This window comes from Dipodomys ordii, unplaced genomic scaffold, assembly GCF_000151885.1.
Source record: "Dipodomys ordii isolate 6190 unplaced genomic scaffold, Dord_2.0 Scaffold12, whole genome shotgun sequence".
Lineage (NCBI taxonomy): Eukaryota > Metazoa > Chordata > Mammalia > Rodentia > Heteromyidae > Dipodomys > Dipodomys ordii.
This window is the reverse complement of record NW_012267228.1, coordinates 3,161,166-3,179,572: the sequence shown is the minus strand read 5'-3', so window position 1 is coordinate 3,179,572 and position 18,407 is coordinate 3,161,166. Positions and strand designations below refer to the sequence as shown.

The 18,407-nt window shown below is 53.9% G+C and overlaps 2 protein-coding genes across 4 annotated transcripts in view; one reads left to right on the top strand and one right to left on the bottom strand.

Moving 5' to 3' along the window:
* Tatdn2 (TatD DNase domain containing 2) overlaps nucleotides 1-12,300 on the top strand; it is a 25,016-nt gene extending 12,716 nt beyond the window's left edge. The window contains exons 4-7 of the mRNA XM_013010341.1: nucleotides 2,868-3,767; nucleotides 8,931-9,058; nucleotides 11,106-11,289; nucleotides 11,702-12,300. Coding sequence (XP_012865795.1) covers nucleotides 2,868-3,767; nucleotides 8,931-9,058; nucleotides 11,106-11,289; nucleotides 11,702-11,842 — 1,353 coding nt within the window. The 3' untranslated portion in view covers nucleotides 11,843-12,300. The remainder of the gene's footprint in view (nucleotides 1-2,867; nucleotides 3,768-8,930; nucleotides 9,059-11,105; nucleotides 11,290-11,701) is intronic.
* Nucleotides 12,301-14,311: 2,011 nt separating this feature from the next.
* Ghrl (ghrelin/obestatin prepropeptide) lies at nucleotides 14,312-15,924 on the bottom strand. Of its 3 annotated transcripts, none has more exons than XM_013010442.1 (4): nucleotides 15,817-15,924; nucleotides 15,572-15,688; nucleotides 14,765-14,873; nucleotides 14,312-14,331 (listed from the first exon to the last, which is right to left on the bottom strand). In XM_013010442.1, exons 1-4 carry the CDS (start codon nucleotides 15,922-15,924, stop codon nucleotides 14,312-14,314), a joined length of 354 nt encoding a protein of 117 aa, XP_012865896.1. The 3 variants fall into 3 exon arrangements, with proteins under 3 accessions (XP_012865896.1, XP_012865897.1, XP_012865898.1); XM_013010443.1 differs by having other exon boundaries at nucleotides 15,572-15,685; XM_013010444.1 differs by lacking the exon at nucleotides 15,572-15,688.
* Nucleotides 15,925-18,407: the final 2,483 nt, after the last annotated feature.

Here is an 18,407-nt window from a genome sequence, read left to right as displayed (position 1 = left end):
GAACCCAGGGCCTCAGGCATGCAAGGCAAGCGCTCTACCACTGAGCCACCTTCCCAGCCCTACCAACTCATTCTCTTTAAAACCAGACAAATAGAGGAAACCTCTGTAGGCATCCAGTGAGCACTGTTGAGTTCCGTGAGATCCCTTGTCTTCTGCAAACCAAAGGCACCCGTACAGAGCCCATAGGACAGAATATAATTTCATAATACAAGTAATAAAATACATACTATCTAAAGTAGCATCGTAATATACATATCAAAGAGCTTGGGTAGCAAGGATGTTAACTGTAAGCATTTGTGCGTAGCCGGCGGGTGGTGAGCCCCATATGTTTCACTGGGAAATTAGGCAGGGGGAAAAAAGAACTTGTCAAGCTCAAGCACCACTTCGGTTTTTAATTGTCTGACTTGGTAGACATTTTCCATTTATAAGTAATATAGGTTTTATTAGGCGTTGCTTTCCCTTACAGATTTAGGTATTAAAAACTTTCAGGGTGAGGGGGCTGGGAAGGTGGCTCAGTGGTAGAGTGCTTGTCTTGCATGCATGAAGTCCTGGGTTTGATTCCTCAGCACCACATAGGCAGAAAAAGGCAGAAAAAGCCAGAAGTGGCGCTGTGGCTCAAGTGATAGCGCGATACTAGCCTTGAGCTGAAGAACTGAGGGATAGTGCCCAGGCCCAAAGTTCAGGCCCCAGGACTGACAAAACAAAACAAAAAAACCTTGCAGTGTGAAATTTCAGACATGTTGAAAAGTAAATAGGATAAGGTAGTGAATCCTTACTGTTACCAGTTTCAGGAGTTCAGAAGAACTAGATCCCATGTATTTTGGGGGAAGGTATGGTACTGGAGATGTGGTTTTGTTTGGATATATCTGTTATGCTAGAAAGCAGTAAAAAGGGAAGGAGAGAGGTGAAAGGAGAGAAAGCAATAGCAGTTAGAAAGCCAAGAGTAAGAAAGTATAAAGTGGACTGTCTATAAATTATTTATGTTTTTGTTTCCAGTATTTTGGAGTGGAGACAGAGGTACTGATTATTAGTACAGACAACAGATGCACATTTTGTGTTGAATATTAAGGAGGCAATCAATTTATTTGTAATGTTTTGTTGTGATTTTTTTTTCTTGGTCCTGGGGGCCTGGATGCAGTCCCTGAGCTGCTTTTTGTTTTTGCTCAAGTCTCCACCACTTGAGCCACAGCACCACTTCCAGTTTTTTTTTTGTGATTAATTGGAGATAAGAATCTCACAGACTTTCCTGCCTAGGCTGGCTTTGAACCACGATCCTCAGCTCTCAGCCTCCTGAGTAGCTAGGATGACAGGTGTGAGCCACCAGCTTGTTGTGAATATTATGGGAAGTGAATTTTTTATAGAAATATTAGAAGAACTTTGTAAGGGTGCTTATTTAAGCTCCTTGGCGCTGGTGTTGTGGATGTATTCATTCATAAGAGTCACTGACATTAAATTTGATACCGCATTTAATGTGTTTCTCAGAACTTACCTGGAGAATTACACAGACCCTGGCCCCTCACAGGGCCTACTGATTGATGGCATCTCTGGGCATTGGGGTGTGGAAAATCTTAAAATGCTTCCCAGCTGCTGATGCTGTGTTTGGGAGCTACTGCACCATTTATGAGTAAGCTCAACAGATATCTGTGTTCTGAACACTTAGTGTTTGAACCAGTCCTGTTCTTGTCTTGATCGAGTTTAGGTTTTTTTGGTAGGTAGGTCTGTTTGGTTGCAATTGCAAGGTTTTGGCTTGTGTTTTGTTTTTGGTTTTGTGGCTCAGGAATTCAGCAGGGTGTGAATTAGCAGGGATTCGGTGGGGTCTTTCCTGTTCAGATATTTGCTGGCCCTGCCCCGTGGGACCACTCTAGCCAGGTGGTCTGACCTTTTTTTTACAAGGTGCAGGAAGCTCTCAAGCTTTGCCTGCAGGCCTCAAAGAGAGCACCTGTCACTTTTGCTTTCTGTCAGTAATAATTGGCTCACTGGTGACCCCACTCTCAGTGGATAATAATGTCAAGTCAGTGGGTGCCTGCTTCATAACTGCCAGAGCAATTACAGTTTTCCATCTTGAACACATTGGAAGTGTTGGGCCTGTTTACTCTCAGCCCAAGTTTAGAGAACAGCTCTCTCAAGAGGTCCTTAAGATGGGAGGCAGAGTGATTAGTGTCTCCTTCACGGTGCCTTGTGACACCAGGGTCACAGGTTTGTCCCTGGCACCTTATGTGACCTGTCACCTCTGGAGCCTGGCTCCCTTCTGAAAAGCATAAGGTGGCAATGAGCGGATGCCATTGTAAACCCAAGGCTGGCCAAGAGAACCAGCTTTCCTGCTGCTAATGCCTCGGTACTGCAGATTGAGCGGGTTACAACAAAGAGTTTGTCTCATGATTCTGGTCCAAGGGCATGGGGTTGCATCAGATGATGGCCTTTTTGCTGGCAGAATCCTGAGGTAGGCTAGGCCCAGCGTGGTGGCGGGTAGCTCGTGGATGTTGTGTGTCTGCTCCTCTGGTCCTGGTCCGTTCAGTCAGGAGGGTTCTACTCTGATGCGTCATCTGATCCTAATCCCCTCCCACAGGTCCATCTCCAAACCCCCCACATTCAGGTGAAATTCCAGCATGCGTTCTGGAGTGGCAGACTGTACTGGTCCTGGGGTTTTGAACTCAGTTTTGCACTCGTTTGATTTTTCTTGCTTGGCTGAGCAATACCTTCAGCCCCAGAAAATCTCGCGGATTTTTCTGCCCAACTAAGCTTCAAACTGGGGTCCTCCAGGCCTCAGCCTCGGGAGCAGCTGTGGCTGCATAGGCGTGGGCCACGGGAGCCCGGCTGGTTTTCACACGGAAGCTAAGCTGCTGCTCTTTCTTTCTGTTCCCCTACAGCAGGAAGACAGGGAGGCGGTGCTTGAGCATCCGTCTTCAGGAAGTGACTGGTCCGATGTGGATGAGCTGACCACCGTGAGATTCTCTCAGGAAGAACCCCCTTCAGCCAGATGCTCCTCAGCAGTTCCGGAACCTTCTTCCTTCCCCACGGACTACGTTATGTACCCTCCTCATCTGTACAGTAGCCCCTGGTGTGACTACGCCAGCTACTGGACCAGTGGCCCCAAGACGCCTGGGACTGCTGGCTACCCTTCCGTGGGCAGCAGCGGCCACGACGTGACACAGGCTGACAAGAGCCACGGGAGCGTGGGGCGTGCTGCTTCCCCACGGCCCCCACGGAGCTCCCCGAGCGCCGCCAGAGCCCCGCAGGACACCCACGAGGGCCACTCCCAGAACGCCCGTGGGCTTCGCTTCTCCAGAAGCTCGGAGGAAGGGGAGGTGAAGGAGAGAAGGACATTCCGCGAGGAGACGCCCCCTCGGCCCTGTGGGGGACGACTCCCGTCTACTTCAGCTCCAAGGAGCCACCGGGAGCCGAGTCTGGAGGAGGGCTTCATTGACACCCACTGCCACCTGGACATGCTCTACTCCAAGCTGTCCTTCAGAGGGACCTTCACAAAGTTCCGGAAGACGTACAGCAGCTCCTTCCCCAGGGAGTTTCAGGGCTGCATCTCTGACTTCTGCGACCCTCGGACGCTGACGGACGGCTTGTGGGAGGAGCTCCTGAAAGAGGACCTGGTGTGGGGAGCCTTTGGCTGCCACCCTCATTTCGCGCGGTACTACAGTGAGAATCAAGAGAGAAACATTTTGCAAGCCTTAAGGCACCCCAAGGCGGTGGCTTTTGGGGAAATGGGCCTGGATTACTCCTACAAATGTACCACGCCCGTCCCAGAGCAGCACAAGGTAACCAGATCTCTCTTGTTCCTGTAGTCTCTGAAACCTCTGTGTAAGAGCTACTCGACTTTTGGAACTGAAGAATTTAGAATTTTGTTTCCTTGCTCTTGTCTTAATCCTCCTGACATCAGTCATTTTTTTTCTTTTCTTATGTCTTGGAGACAAGGTTTCACTATGGTAGCTGAGAGCTGGCCTTGAACTCACAGCAGCCTTACCCTCTCCAGTGTTGGGGTTACAGGCACGCACCACCATGCCACGTCCAGCTTACAAGCTCTTCCTTACTTTTTAGTGTGTTTTGTTTTGTCCTGTACATGTTTGGAAAAGCATTCTAGCGACACCCAGTCTGCAGCATTCTTACAGAAGATGGAAGAGAGGCGTTTGGAGGCTTCTTATGGTGGTTTCAGTTTCAAGATATTTGTTTTATGGCCTTGGGATGAAACAAACTTGGTTTTTGTTTTGGTTTTGGTTTTTTGTCAGTTGTGGGGCTTGAACTCTGGGCCTGAGCGCTGCCCCTCAGCTCAAGGCGAGTGCTCTACCACTTGAGCTACGGCGCCACTTCCAGTTTTCTGGTGGTTTGTTGGATGTGAGTCTCATGGACTTTCCTGCCCAGGCTGGCTTTGAACTGTGATGCTCAGATATCAGCCTCCTGAGCAGCTAGGATTGCAGGTGTGAGCAAACCACTGGCACCCAGCTGGAATGTTTTTAAAGTTTAACATGCTTGATGCAGAATATTTGGAATATGAAGAAGATAATTCTCTGCTGGACATTGGTGGCTCACATCTGTAATCCTGGCTACTCAGGAGGCTAAGGTCTGAGGATCAGGTTCCATTACTGGTCTAGGCAAGAAAGAAACGTCCATGAGACTTACCTCACCTTTGAGCAAAAAAGCTCGAGACAGTTCCAGGCCTCAAGCTCCATGACCACCACCACCACCACCAAAAGCAAATTCTCATTGCAAGCAAACACTGTTACCATCTTACCATTCTTTCCTCCTGGCATTTTTTGAGCATAGTGTTTAGTCAGGGTAGAGTTCTTTTAGCATCTCTGTGATGTTCCTGACTGGGAAGGAGCAGGGGGATCACCTCATGCTGCCCTGGTCCCTGGGTGCTGTCTGGTAGAGGGTGCATGCAGCCTTCCTGCAGAGGAAGGAGGCCCGCAGGGTCAGGGGCTGGGCCAGCATGTTCTTGGCTTTGAGCATGGCGTCCACCTGTGCAGAATTTGGCTGACCAGCCTTCCCTTTGTCACTATCTCACATCTGGCCTGAAGTCTTAATGTGTTAGTCTGATGTGAATAATAACTAAATATGGAAAATAGAGTTTTAGGAAAGTGAGGTGAATAGCTAATACTTTGTTTTTCCATTTGGTTTCTGTGTCATAGGACAGGTGTGAAATGGGAAGAGGAAGAGTTCTGGCAAATACTCAGAGGAGTAGTTAGTATATGTGCTGTGCAGCTGGTATTCACTGAATGCATGATTACTTTTGTCCTTTATTAGCTTTTGAGGGCTGGACTGGAGAAGTGACTCAGGTGGTAGAGTTGCTTGTGTAGCAAATGTGAAGTCTGTCTAGATTAGACAGACAGATAATGACAGATGTGGCCATCTCAGGTCTGTGGAGAAGCATGGGGGTCACACTGCACCACAAGCTGTATTTGAGGTTACAGCCCAGCGTATCATTAGTATTCTGGTATCTTTTGGTTTGGTAAGGTGGGACTCAAGATTAGAAAGCGGGAAGAAGGAAATACTGAAAAGAGGAAATATATTGTTGGCTGAGGGAGTGCAGAACACTGGACTGCATGTAAAGTGGTCCCATGACTGCATTTCTGGAAATAGTGAAGATGCTAAGCTGGACAAAGGAAGTGGCTATACTCTTGAATTCCACACTCGCAGGCCCGGCGTGCACACTGCCCTGCATATCTGCACTGCACTGCATTTCCCCAAACACAGAGCCATCAGCAGACTCTTGGATGTATTCTGAGTCATCTTTCATTCTGTTTTAATTTTTTTTCTGAACTTAATAATGCTGAATAAGGGCTACAGTTTAACATGTCCATTTAAGTGTCCAGTGCTTCTGGCCAGTCTTTCCTTCCATCATTCTGAATGTTTTTTTCTTGTGAAGAGAAGAGCCCAAGGAAGCACTTGTGCCTAACCAAGTTGATGCGGTTAGATCTAGCTCATAAAAGAGATTGAGGGCTGGCACTGGTGGCTCACACCTGTAATCCTAGCTGCTCAGAAGGCTGAGTTCTGAGGATCTTAGTTCGTAGCTACTAGCCTAGGCAGGAAAGTCTGTTGAGACTCTTTTATCTGGAAGTGGTTCTGTAGCTTAAAGAGATAGAGCACTAGCCTTGAGCAAAGGAGCTCAGGGACATTGCCCAGGCCTGGAGTTCAAGCCCCATGACATACAAAAGAGAGATTTGGGGACTTGGGGTATACCTGCTCATGGTAGAACCAGCGCTTAACATATGCAAGGCCATGAGTTGCACACTGCCAACAATATCAGAATCCCAGAATCCCTTGGTTCAAAAGCCGAGAAGAATGAAGGATCCTCTACCACCTGGCTAGCTGAACTGATGTTGTATCTGCCTCTTATTTGTCTTTGATTGCAATTAGTTACTGAGGCAGTAAGTATGCAGGAAATATCTAGGGTGTCCCCAGGAGAGACAGACTGCGCCTGGAATCTCTGAAAGTAATGGATCAGCTGGGAACCATAGGGTTTAAGACAGTAATTATGCTGGGTGATTAGCATCCTGGCGCTTCCTCACTTCCTGGAGCGATTGCTCCAGTCCAGCCATAGTTGTACATGCTAATGAATTCTTTGTATCAGCAATTTGGGGTGTATTTTAAAGCCATTATGTATTTACTATTTAGTGTCCCCTTGAAAAGCGTCAAGGGACAGTTGTGGCTTGTGTCAGCCTGTCACAGGATTAAGGAGATGGTCACCCACCCACCTCCCTCTGGGACAGAGCCCAGGGTCTTGGGTTTGCAGGGGGCAAGCATGCCATCTCTTGAGTTACCCCTCAGCTCTGCATGTGCTTAAAATTAAAGTTAGACGCCAATGGCCCACGCCTGTAATCCTAGCTACTCAAGATTCTGAGATCTGAGGATGGTGGTTCAAAGCCAGCCAGGCAGGAAAGTCTGTGAGACTCTTTTTTTTTTTTTTTTGGTCCAGTTGTGGGGCCTGAACTCTGGGCCTGGGCGCTGTCCCTCAGCTCTTCAGCTCAAGGCGAGCGCTCTACCATCTGTGAGACTCTTACCTTGAGTTAGCCACCAAAAGCCAGAAGGAGAGTTATGGACTCAAGTGGTAGAGCTCTAGCCTTCAGCAAAAAAGCTCAGGGACAGCACCCAGGCCTTGAGTTCAAGCTTCTAGGACTAGCACATACAAAAAATACTTTTGAATGCTTGTTTTTACTTGTAAAAAATTTCCTGTTTTAACAATTGTATGTACTTTGAAAAATACGAACTTTTTTTCTTGGTTGTAGTGCTTGAACTTGGGGTCTGGGTGATTGATGTCCCTGGGCTCATTTTGCTCAAGGGTAGCACTCTAACCACTTTGAGCTACAGCATCGCTTCCTGTTTTCTAGTGATTAATTAGAGATAAGAGACTTTACTGCCCGGGCTGGCTTTGAACCATGATCCTCAGATCTCAGTCTCCTGAGTAGCTAGGATTACAGATATGAGTCACTACACTTGGCTTTTTCCCCCCTCACCCTCCAGTTGTAGGGCTTGAACTCTGGGCCTGGGTGCTGTCCCTCAGCTCTTCAGCTCAAGGCTAGCACTTGAGCCACAGTACTACTTCCGCTTTTTTCTGCTTATGTGGTGCTAAGGAATTGAACCCAGGGCCTCAGGCATGCAAGGCAAGCACTCTACCACTGAGCCACCTTCCTAGCCCAAAGAATGACTGTTTAAAAGACAATAATTAATTAAAAGATAAGCATTAGGCCAGATGATGGTGGCTCATGCCTGTAATCCTAGCTACTCTTAAGAATCACAGTTTGGAGGCTGGGAAGGTGGCTCAGTGGTAGAGCGCTTGCCTTGCATGCCTGAGGCCTTGGGTTTGATTCCTCAGCACCACATAAGCAAAAAGAAAAAAGCCTGAAGTGGCGCTGTGGCTCAAGTGGTAGAACACTAGCCTTGAGCTGAAGAGCTGAGGGACAGCGCCCAGGCCCAGAGTTCAGGCCCCACGACCGGACCCAAAAAAAAAAAAAGTTTCACAGCCTTTCTTGCTTGGGCTAGCTTTGAACCTTGATCCTCTGATATCAGCCTCCTGAGTAGCTAGGATTACAGGTGTGAGCCACCGATGCCTGGCACCTGGCACGTTGTTCTTTATTCTAAACCTTGCAAGAACAGGGTTAGCCCTACTTCTTTTATATCATTACAAATAAAGTAATATGTGTGTTTAATAATGAAGATGTCGCTGGGTGCCAGTGGCTAATGCCTATAATCCTAGCTACTCAGGAGGCTTGAGATCTGAGGGTTGAGGTTTGAAGCCAGCCCAGGAAAGTTAAATCTTGAGACTCTTATCTCCAATTAACTACCAGAAAACTGGAAGTGAAGCGGTGGCTCAGAGTGGTAGAGCACTAACTTTGAGTAAAAGAGCTCAGGGGCAGAGCCCAAGCCCTGAGTTTATGCCCCACGACCAACAACAACAAAAATGTAATAACGAAAATGTTAAAAGGGGCCAGAGGACAAAGAATGAGGAAGCTTTAGCTGTTTACCTATCTTCTGCAAGCCAGCCTTATGCTACAGGGTGTGTGTGTCTGTGTCTGTCTGTCTCTGTCTCTGTCTATGTATGTATGTATCTGTGTGCAGCTCTCGGCTAGGAAGAGGCTAGAGGTTGTTTTCCTCTAGACTAGAGGCTGGGACATTGAGCCCAAGGACAGTAACTTGGTACTTTATGTTCTTGATCCCTGTGGCAAATCTCCACACCAGCAGTGGTTCCTGTGTGGCTTCCCGTCTGGCCCCCAGCTGCGCTCACTGGCTGACGGGCTGACACAGGCCTCGTGAGGCCTGTGGCCAGAGTGACCCTCGCCCAGCACGCTGACCGCGCAGTCATTCCAACATTATGTTGTTTAAACTGAACTGGAGGCAACGGAGAGTCCCACTCAGCTGGGGGTTCCAGAGGTGGATTTCTGAAATGCCAGTCATCAATTGCAACTGTCACTTTGTCTTCCCCCCAGGTGTTTGAGAGACAGCTGCAACTGGCTGTGTCTCTGAAGAAACCCCTGGTCATCCATTGCCGAGAAGCTGATGAAGATCTGCTGGACATCATGAAAAAATTTGTGCCCTCTGACTACAAAATCCATAGGTTAGGAGGCTGCATCTTCAGGGGAAATGGTGTTAAGCTGTCAGCAGCAAGTGGGAAAACAATAGGAAGAATTCAGTTCTAAGGAGAACATTATCTTTGTTTACCAAGTGATGACTTCAGGCCTGGCACAGTGGCTCAGTGTAATCCTAGACGTTCAGGACTGGTGACCCGAAGGCTTGCGTATAAGGTCAGCCCAAGTGAAAAGTTAGACTCCATCTCCCCTTATACCAGGTGTGGTAGTACATGCCTGTCACTCTAGCTATGAGGGAAGCATGAGTAGAAGTACTGCAGTCCAGGTTGGCCTAGGCAAAAATACAAGACCCTGTTTCCAACATAACTAAAGCAAAAAGGGCTTGGTGGTGTGGCTCAAGTAGAACAGTGTCTGCCTAACAAGTGCAAGGCCCGGAATCCAGTACGCATTGTGGTGGGGCAGGGGGGAGGGGAAACGGGACCAAAAAACCAAAAACCTAGTAAGTTCCTACGCTCTGTGGTTGGTTACACAAGAGCAGGCGGCTTTCCTCCCGCACGAGGCGCTGCCGCCAGCCCGAGGCTTCAGCACAGAGCATAGGCCTTGCAGAGCCCTTCCTTCCTCTTAAATTTGAGAGCTCTCTTTGCCCAGTAAGTGTGAAAGTCCGGGACGAGTCTGACCTGAATGGCATCTTGGGGTAACCCTCTCGAGCTCCCAGTGCATTGGCCTGGCGGTTCCACGTGTGGCAGAGGCCTATGGTGTCGGTGTGGAGGATGGCAGGGACTTTGGAGCTTGGCATGGCTAGAAAGGCCTCCGGGGACTTGTGGGCTTAGTCCTTAAAGAAGCTAGGAGAGGGCCGGGAAGGTGGCTCAGTGGTAGAGCGCTTGCCTCGCATGCACGAGGCCCTGGGTTCCATGCCTCAGCACCACATAAGCAGAAAAAGCCAGAAATGGCACTGTGGCTCAAGTGGTAGAGTGCTCGCCTTGAGCTGAAGAGCTGAGGGACAGCGCCCAGGCCCAGAGTTCAGGCCCCACTACCAAAAAAACAAAAAAAGAAGCTAGGAGAGCTACTGAAAAGAAACAGCCAGAACCCAAACCATGTCATGGCAGAGGAGTGAGGAGAAGGCTCTCGGCCACCATGCTGCTCCCTTCTGGGAGCCGAGGCGCGTGGCGGCGTGCAGGTTGCAGGCAGCGGGTGGTGGCTGCCAGTGGGTTGTCACGCTTTCACCGGGGCCGGCACTTGGTTGGCCAGGTCTGGTAAGGTGGCGCGCGATGCTGGTGTGGCTGAAGGACTTGAGTTCCCAGGTGGTACAGTATGTATGGCCCAGCAGCACAGCCCAGCAAGTAGACGGCCCACCACTGCGGTTCCCCGCCTGTGCGCCTAGCTCCTCAGGAGGCTGGCTGAGATCCAGAGGATCTTGGTTCGAAGCCAGACTGGGCAGAAGAGTCCACAAGACTCTTACCTGCAAGATGGCCAGCAAAATGCTGAGCCGGAGGCATGGTCAAGTGCCAATTATGAGCGAGCAAAGTTTGAGGCCCTGAGTTCAAACCCAAGTAATGAGCAGGGAAAGTGCATGTACAGTCCTTTTCCCGATTCTTCCTTCCTTCCTTCCTTCTTTCCCTCCCCTCCTTCCTTCCTTCATTCTTTCTTTCCTTTCTTTTTCTTTGTGTTTTGAGACAGAGTTGCGCTGTGTAGCCAAGCTGGCTTCAAGGTCACCAGTCCTGTGTGCCACCACGACCGGCTTTTCCCAGTATTTCATTTGTTCCTTTTTTTCCAGTGTGTTTGCCTGTGTAGGCATAAATTCTCCATGTTGTGGTTGTGACCTTGGGGCCCTGTCTTTAACTCTGCTTTCCTGTCGTGCGCCTCCCTGTGCTGTTTGCGTGTTCTTTATGGCGGTGGTGGTGTCCAGTGCTGTGCGGTTTTGGGGGGCTGGGAGCCCTGCTCTCCGTGCGCCACCTCGGGCCTGTCTGTGCTTGCTGTGGAGGACTTCGCTCGGAGGCAGGCTTTCCCGGCTGGGCTGCTCTCGGGGGGTAGGGCTGCGGAGGGCCGGGGCACGTGCTGACCTGCGCTCTCCCGTAGGCACTGCTTCACTGGCAGCTATCCGGTCATCGAGCCGCTGCTGAAGCACTTCCCTAACATGTCCGTGGGCTTCACGGCCGTCCTCACCTACGCCTCTGCCTGGGAGGCCCGCGACGCTGTGAAGCGCATCCCGCTGGAGAGGATCATTGTGGAGACGGATGCCCCCTACTTCCTGCCCCGCCAGGTATGGACGTCTCCAGGCCTAGCGGGGGCACCCAGGATCTACTGGCGGGTAGGCGGGCGGGCACCCAGGCAAGCTTGGCAGGGCCCGAGCCCAGTGACTCCCAGGGCCCGCTGTGGGCTGTGTAGATGTGTCCGTGTTCTGCACCACTAAGCCCGGGGGCTGAGAAGCTGAAGGGTAACCACTCTCTTCCAGGCAGTGCAAAGCCCTACCCTGTAGAGGGTAGTCCATGGAAGCGTGGGACCCTGCTCACCCAGAGCCCCATGACTAGGACTCTTCCTGCACCCGCAGGTAAAGGGGTCTCTACAGGGTAGCCCCAAAGAGGTCCTTGCTGGGGAAGGGACGGGGGCCTTCTGTGTTGGAGCTGGGTGTGCAAGGAGGTACAGCGGAGGTCTTCGTGCTTGCTGTCTTCCAGGTTCCCAGAAGCCTTTGCCAGTATGCCCACCCAGGCCTGGCCTTGCACACGGTCCGGGAGATCGCCAGGGTGAAGGAGAAGCCGCTGTCGCGCACGCTGGCCATCCTGCGGGAGAACACCAGCCGCCTGTACAGTCTCTGAGCAGGTGTCCCGGGCACGAGGCACGGATGCGCCAGGCGCACAAGCAGGCCTGCGCACGCCACGGCCACGACGCACGCCTGGGGCGGCGAGGCCGGGTCCGTGTCAAGCGAACCTGGCTCAGCACCTTCTCTTCTCTTCCAAACCCTCCAGGGCAACCAGCAGCTGACAGCGCGGGCTGGGTCGGAGGGCAAGGATGCATCTGGAGCCTGTCAGGACAGAGCCACAGGAGCCTCGCGCCAGGCTTCAGCGTTGTGCTGGTGGGTGGGTGTGCTAGCGTGGCCGTGGGAGGGGACACAGCTCTTGAAGAGCACCAGGATTTACCCTGCTGGGCACAGCAGTCCATCCAGGGCACCTGCCAATAAGGGTGCCGTGGAAGGGGATGCCGAGTTGGCCAGACTGAACCCCTGCTCCAGCTGTGTGAGCGAGCGGTGTGAATAAAGTCCCCTCTGCTGTGATGAGCATGCGTGACACGTCTGCCTCGGTTCTCATGGGCACTCCTGGAGGGGACGCTGCGGGGAAGTCTGTCCCCCCGGCCCTGGCACGCTTCCCCGATGTCCCTGCTGCTCGCTGTTGGCCAGCGGCAGAAGCCAGCACTGCCAGACGGGCGGGGTCAGCTGCTGGGCTTGTTGGCTTCCTGCCGTCAGTGTGCAGGCTCAGCGAGAGACAGGCTGGGGTCTGAGCAAGAGGCTTTCTCGTGGACCAAGTTCCCGGAGGAGGCAGCCCTGCTCACCGAGGCCTGCACGGTCTCAAACACTAGATAGAGCCCCCCGTTCATCCGGTGTCACCATCCCCGTGTGACCCTCCCAGGGTGGTGCCCGCCATGGCCCACAGGGTTGCTTAGCCATACTGCACCCATGCAGAGATGAAGGCTGTTTCCTAGCCCCCTTGCTGTGCCCAGGGTGTTGGCGCGCCCCAAGTGCTGTGTTGGTGTGCTGCCCCCTGCAGGCCTGTGGCGGCGAGGCCGTGTGGGCTCTGAAAGGAACAGCACTGGTCAGGTAGGGTGGGGCGGCCAGCTGCTGGCCATCTGTGCGTGACGGCCTGCTGGTTCCAGTGCTGTATGTTCCAGGGGCAGATGCATTGATGTTCTAAAATACCGTGCCCCGATCGATTGTTCATCGTGTCTGCCCCATCTCCCGTGGGGCAGCTGGCACGGTGCCTCAGTGATGGCAGACTCGGGGCACTGCCGAGGGTACAGTGCGTTTTATTGCCACCCAGCTGGTCCGGAGTGCAGGCCTGTGAGGCCCGCCCGCCTGCTGGTGAGGCCCGCGGCGCAGGCTGGCCATGGCAGGGGTCGGCAACAAGCGCACAGCGTCCCCTCTGCTCTGCTCCCTCGGGTATAGACCTGCAGTGTGCGCCATTAGGAGGGCAGCGCCCTGGGCTGGCTTTGGGTGGCTGGCCCGGCTGCCCTCGCTGTTTGTGAGGAACTTGTGCTCTGGGCCTCCTTGCTGGCTGCGTCTGTCCATGGTGTCTGAGCGGCCCTGGCCCGGCTGGTTGTCTTTAGCAGGGATCTAGGCTCCTGTGTCATCCATGTCAGTGGTCATCAAGTGCTAGTGCTGAGGGGATTTTTCTGGAGGGGAGGGAATCCTGGCTTGGCTTTGGGGCCCTGTGAAGTTTCCAAAAAGTGATGTCCAGCCTGGCTATACAGAGGGCACCCTCTGGGTTTTTCCTAAGCGAGCTGTTTTGTGTGTGTGTGTGTGTGTGGTGGCAGGCCTGGCCTTGCGCTCAGGGCCTGGACGCTGTCCTTGAGCTTTCGTGCTTAAGGCCAGCCCTCTCCCGCATGCCACGGCACTACTTCGGGCTTTTTTTGGTAGCTGGTTGGAGACAGTCTCCTGGGCTTTCCTGCCTGAGCTGGATTTGAACTGTGACCCTCAGATGTCAGCCTCCTGACGTCAGGCGTGCGCCCCTGGCACCGGCCTGAGCACGCTTTTGTCCACACTAGAAGTGGACAGTGCTCATCTTGGGATCTCCCTCCGCCGAGTACAGGTCCCTCTGTCATCACGGCTGCTTACCACGGGCCAGCAGTGAGTCGAGGGCCCGGGTGGTCGCCGCCTTGCCCACACAGGGCCCCAGCTTTGCCTGGCTTTCCTAGAAGGGGGCAGGTGGGGTGGCGGGGGGGGGGCAGGCTCAAGTCCCCTGGTCCCCCGCCCGGCAGCTGCGCCCTCCCGTCCGCGGGGCCTCCGCGGGCCTCGGGAGGCCGCTGCTCCCGAGAGCCGCACTCCTGGCCTGCCGCGTCTCTTCCATGGCCATAGCCAGGGTTGTTTTCTCCTCCACTTTTTAAACTTGCTTTTAAGTAAAATGTGAACATTTCCTCTTGGTGAAATAAACTCCCACTTTGAAGCTTTGGCTTCCAGTCTGAACATTTATTTGTAATCTAGCAAAGGGCACTGGGCGGGCGCGTGGCGTGGCGTGGCGTGGCGTGGCGTGGCCGTCCACACCTGGGAAACAGTGTTGCGTTGCGTTGCGCAGGCGTCACTCGTCTGCTGGGGCCTCTGAAAGACAAGCAGCCGAGTCCGCTCCGCCCCACCGCCCGCGCGTGCGTGCGTGCGTGCGTGCGTGCGCCTGGGCAGAGCCGGCCTGCTGGCACCTTCTGCAGCCGCCGGCGGAGAGAAGCGGGAGGCCGAGAGAAGCGGGAGGCGGTGAGGAGCGGAGGCGGTGAGGGGAGGCGGTGAGGGGCGGAGGCGGTGAGGGGAGGCGGTGAGGAGCGGGAGGGGAGGCGGTGAGGAGCGGAGGGGCGGAGGCGGTGAGGGGAGGCGGTGAGGAGCGGGAGGGGAGGCGGTGAGGAGCGGAGGCGGTGAGGGGCGGGAGGGGAGGCGGTGAGGGGCGGGAGGGGAGGCTCTTTCTGGCAGTGGGGGTTGGGAGAAGTCACCCTCAGCTCCCGTTGGATTCCGCCCCCCCCCCCCACACACACACACAAGGACTCACCTCTGGCCTCCTCCCAGAGGATGTCCTGAAGAAACTTCCCGAGGGCCCGGCCATGTTGTTGGTACTGTGCTCCTGACAGCTTGATGCCCACATCAAAGGGGGCGTTGAACTAGGAAGGAGGGCACGAGGCCGGGACGCGTGAGCATCGCGCCTGCCCCGCTCCAAACACCCCGGCCCAACGCGGCCTGGGTTCTGTCTCTGAGGAGCCAGGACCGAGGCCTCTGGCTGCAGGCGCCACCGGTGGAGCCAGCAGGGATGCTCGCTGGCTGCCTCCCTCCGCACAGCTCCCACGGCCCGCGCCGCATCCTCCCGAGCTGATGCTAAAGCTGCGGAGCCCAGCTCTTGCCTTTTTGGAATTGTGGAAAGCAAATACCGCCAGGGATCGTTTTCTGGCCCCGGCAGGGTGGTTTGGGGTGGTGTGTGCCCGGCCCTGGCACATAGGCCTGACCTGCCAGGAGCCTTCTGTGCCAGCCCTCTTCCCTTTGTCCCTGTTTCTTGGGGGTCTGGGTGGCCTGTTGGATGGAGCTCATAGCTTTGGCGAGATGGGAAAGCACCCCATAGTCTTTGGGGCAAGAGACTGAACTGTGGCCATGTCCCTAGCAGCCCTGTCTCCAAGCACTCCACCAGCCCAGGCCTTCACAGCCCCTCAGGAAACCAAGCTGCCCTTCCTGCCCATTTCTTTGCACCACCTGGCACCTTCGGCCCAATCCGTGTGGCCAAGCCCCGCGCACGTTCGTCTATGAGGTGCTAATAGCTTGGAAGCACCTTCTCCCGTCCTCTCCCCCAGACATGCCCTGTAGTACCCACCCGGACCTCCAGCTCGTCCTCTGCGCCTTCCTCCGGCCCCCTGTCCTCTGTCCCGAGCCCGCCTTCCAGAGCCCGGGGCTGCAGCTTGCTGGGTGGCTTCTTGGAGTCCTTTCTCTGCTAGGAAGGAGAGAGGTTCTCTTTAGGGAGCTGGGCCCATCTCTGCTGGGAGCAGAATGGAGTCAGGCTGCTGCTCCAGAGCCCGCAGCTGGTGCTGAGAGGTAGGGAGGCAGATGGCTTGGGCTCACCTGGGCTTTCTGGTGCTCGGGGCTCAGGAAGCTGGAGCCTGCCATGGCCACGTCCACCCAGAGCACGCTGAGAAGCAGCAGGCTGCACACGGTCCCTGCAGAAAGCATGTCGGCCCTGGCTGGCAACCGGAACAGATGGCCCTTCAGAGAGAGGATCTCCGGGCAGTGGCCTGAGAGCCCAGCCCCAGGGGGAAGAACGGAGGCTGGAGAGGGTCCAGGCTGGGTGCTCTCTTCTAGACTGTGCTGGAGGCTTCCCCACCCAGGTCTCCAGCTCACCCAGCCTCTTCCCTCTGCCCTCTGACCTGAGTCCCTTGTCCCATGCCCTGGGGGCTCCGCCACACTTTTTAATGAGATTAGGAAGCTGAAGCAGCAGGGTCAGCGCTCCTGAAGCAGGCTTTGACTGGTGCAGCCAGGCCTGAGGCCCCATGACCCTCTGCTCAGATGGGCCTGCTGAGGTGCAGGGCCAGCAGCCACACAGTAAGCTAAACCTATAGACGTACACGTACACTCACGCATGCACACACACACGCACACTGCCTGCCTACCTGGGATTCCTGGCAGATGTGGGGCCCAGGGCCTGGCTGCTCCTTATATAGAAAGGCTGCTGTTTGTTTTCATCTAGAAATCCCGTCTTGGGGGTGGCCTGCTTTCCACAGCGGAGTCGCATTCCTTGGGAACTAAAAATCCACAGTAGAGGTCAGGCACCTTGAAGCATGGCTGGGTCGGCCTGGGATGGGGACTCGCTCCAGCTGTGCATTAGCCGTGGAAGGGGGGCTGGTCCTGGGGGAGGGGAGGGCAGGGTGGCTCCCAGATGCAGCCTGGCCTTGCTGTGCACTGGCCCTGGCTCTCTCCTTCTCCTGGTCCCTCACCAGGACAGCCCCAGGGCCTTGCCTGTTCTGACGCACCACTGGTGTCCACGGACTGGGCTGGCCAGCCTTCTGCATGCCACCTTGCCCACTGGAACCAGCTCCTGCGTTCCTCTCCCAGGAGCACCAGGGCCACCAAGGAGGCGGGGTGAAGGGGCTTCAGCCAGGGGCTGCACTTCAGTTAATTTCTGGGCTGTCTATGCAAGATGTCTCTAACCAGGTGCCGGTGGCTCACATGCTACTCAGGAGTCTGAGATCGGAGGATTGTGGTTTAAAGCCAGCAAAGGCAGGAAAGTCTCTGAGATTCTTATCTTCAGTGAACTACCCCCGCCCAAAAAAAAGCCAGAAGTGAAGCTCTGGCTCAAGTGGTAGTTAGCCTTAAGCAAAAACATCTCAGGGACTGCGCAGGCCTGGGTTCAAGCTCTAGAACTAGCATGTATGCACACACACACGTGCACACACATCCGCAACCCCCCCCCACTTGAACTTTGACCACTTTAGGCCCTGAGGTGGAGGGGCTGGAGGTAGAGTTGGTGAAGAAACCCAGAACCCACAGAGAAGACCTGGGGGCTTGCTCTACCCCCATCCCTGATGCTCCACAAACAGGAATTCTCTAGCCATGACAACCAGCTACCTGCTCAGTCACGAGCACCTCTTCCTGACACCCCACATCCCCCTGAGGCTGGACTTGCCATGTTGATCTTAGATAGAGCCACGGGCAAGCAAACACAGGCCATCGCCACCACGCTGCATTATCTTGGCAACAGCGAGGTTGTCAGGATGGGAGCAGCAAGGTTGCCAGGAGGGGACCCCCTTACTACACACATACCACAGTCCACCCAGCAGCCTGCCATGGTGGCAGAACAGAGGTGCCCATAGAGTGCTTGGCAGGCTGGTTGAGTAATGTACACAAACCCCAGCTAGGAGTTTGGGGTGGTGGGGGAAGGAAGCACAGGACTGAGCTGGGGGAGCCCTTTTGGATCTGGGTAATGCCCGAGGCCAGTCTGGCAATTCCAGAGGATGGGATCCACCGCTGTTCTTTCTCCAGAGCTTCCTGGGGCTTTAGTTCTATTTCTGTTTTATCTATTAAAAGCTGTTTTAGGGTTATATCTTCCTGATGAATCAATGCTTTTATATGCCCTTTTGATGACAATTCTAGTTTAAAAAAATCTGATATTAATACACTCTACCACTAAGCTACATTCTCAGCCACAGTGCCACCAGGTGAGCAGGCTTCCTTTATCCCTGCTCCCAACATGATGTCCTGCCTTAACAGCCTGCCAAGCCTCTGAAACTGTACTGTTGTTGGCTTTTTGTTTTTTGTTTGTTTGGTGTTGGTCATGGGGCTTGAACTTGGGGTCTGGGCACTAGCCCTGAGCTCTCTTGCTCACAGTTAGCCTCTACCACTTTGGTTTTCTGGTAGTTAATTGGAGATAAAAGTCTCATGGACTTGCATCCTTGGTCTAGCTCTGATCTGCAATCCTTCCTCAGATCTCAGCCTCCTGAGTAGCTAGGATTACAGGCATGAGCCACCGGTGCATGGCTTATACTGACAGTTCTTTCAGACTTCCCCCCCACCCATAATTTGTGTGTGTGTGTGTGTGTTACTGGGGCTTGAGTTCAGAGCCTTGTACTTGTTTATTAGGCAGGCATTCTACCAAGAAAAGTGGTTGCCCTCTTTTCTGTAATGTCTGCCTTTTTGTTGACTTATTCTAGTAATATGAT

Bases quoted from the DNA above. Each gene is read 5' to 3' on its own strand.
- Ghrl (XM_013010442.1), bottom strand. From the start codon at position 15,924: ATGCTTTCTGCAGGGACCGTGTGCAGCCTGCTGCTTCTCAGCGTGCTC. The intron at 15,689-15,816 runs GTGAGCCCAAGC...TCTCCTTCCTAG, and splicing joins CCGAGCACCAGAAAGCCCAG to CAGAGAAAGGACTCCAAGAA. The intron at 14,332-14,764 runs GTGAGTCCTTGT...CTTGTCTTTCAG, and splicing joins CCTCTGGGAGGAGGCCAGAG to AGGCCCCAGCAGACGAGTGA.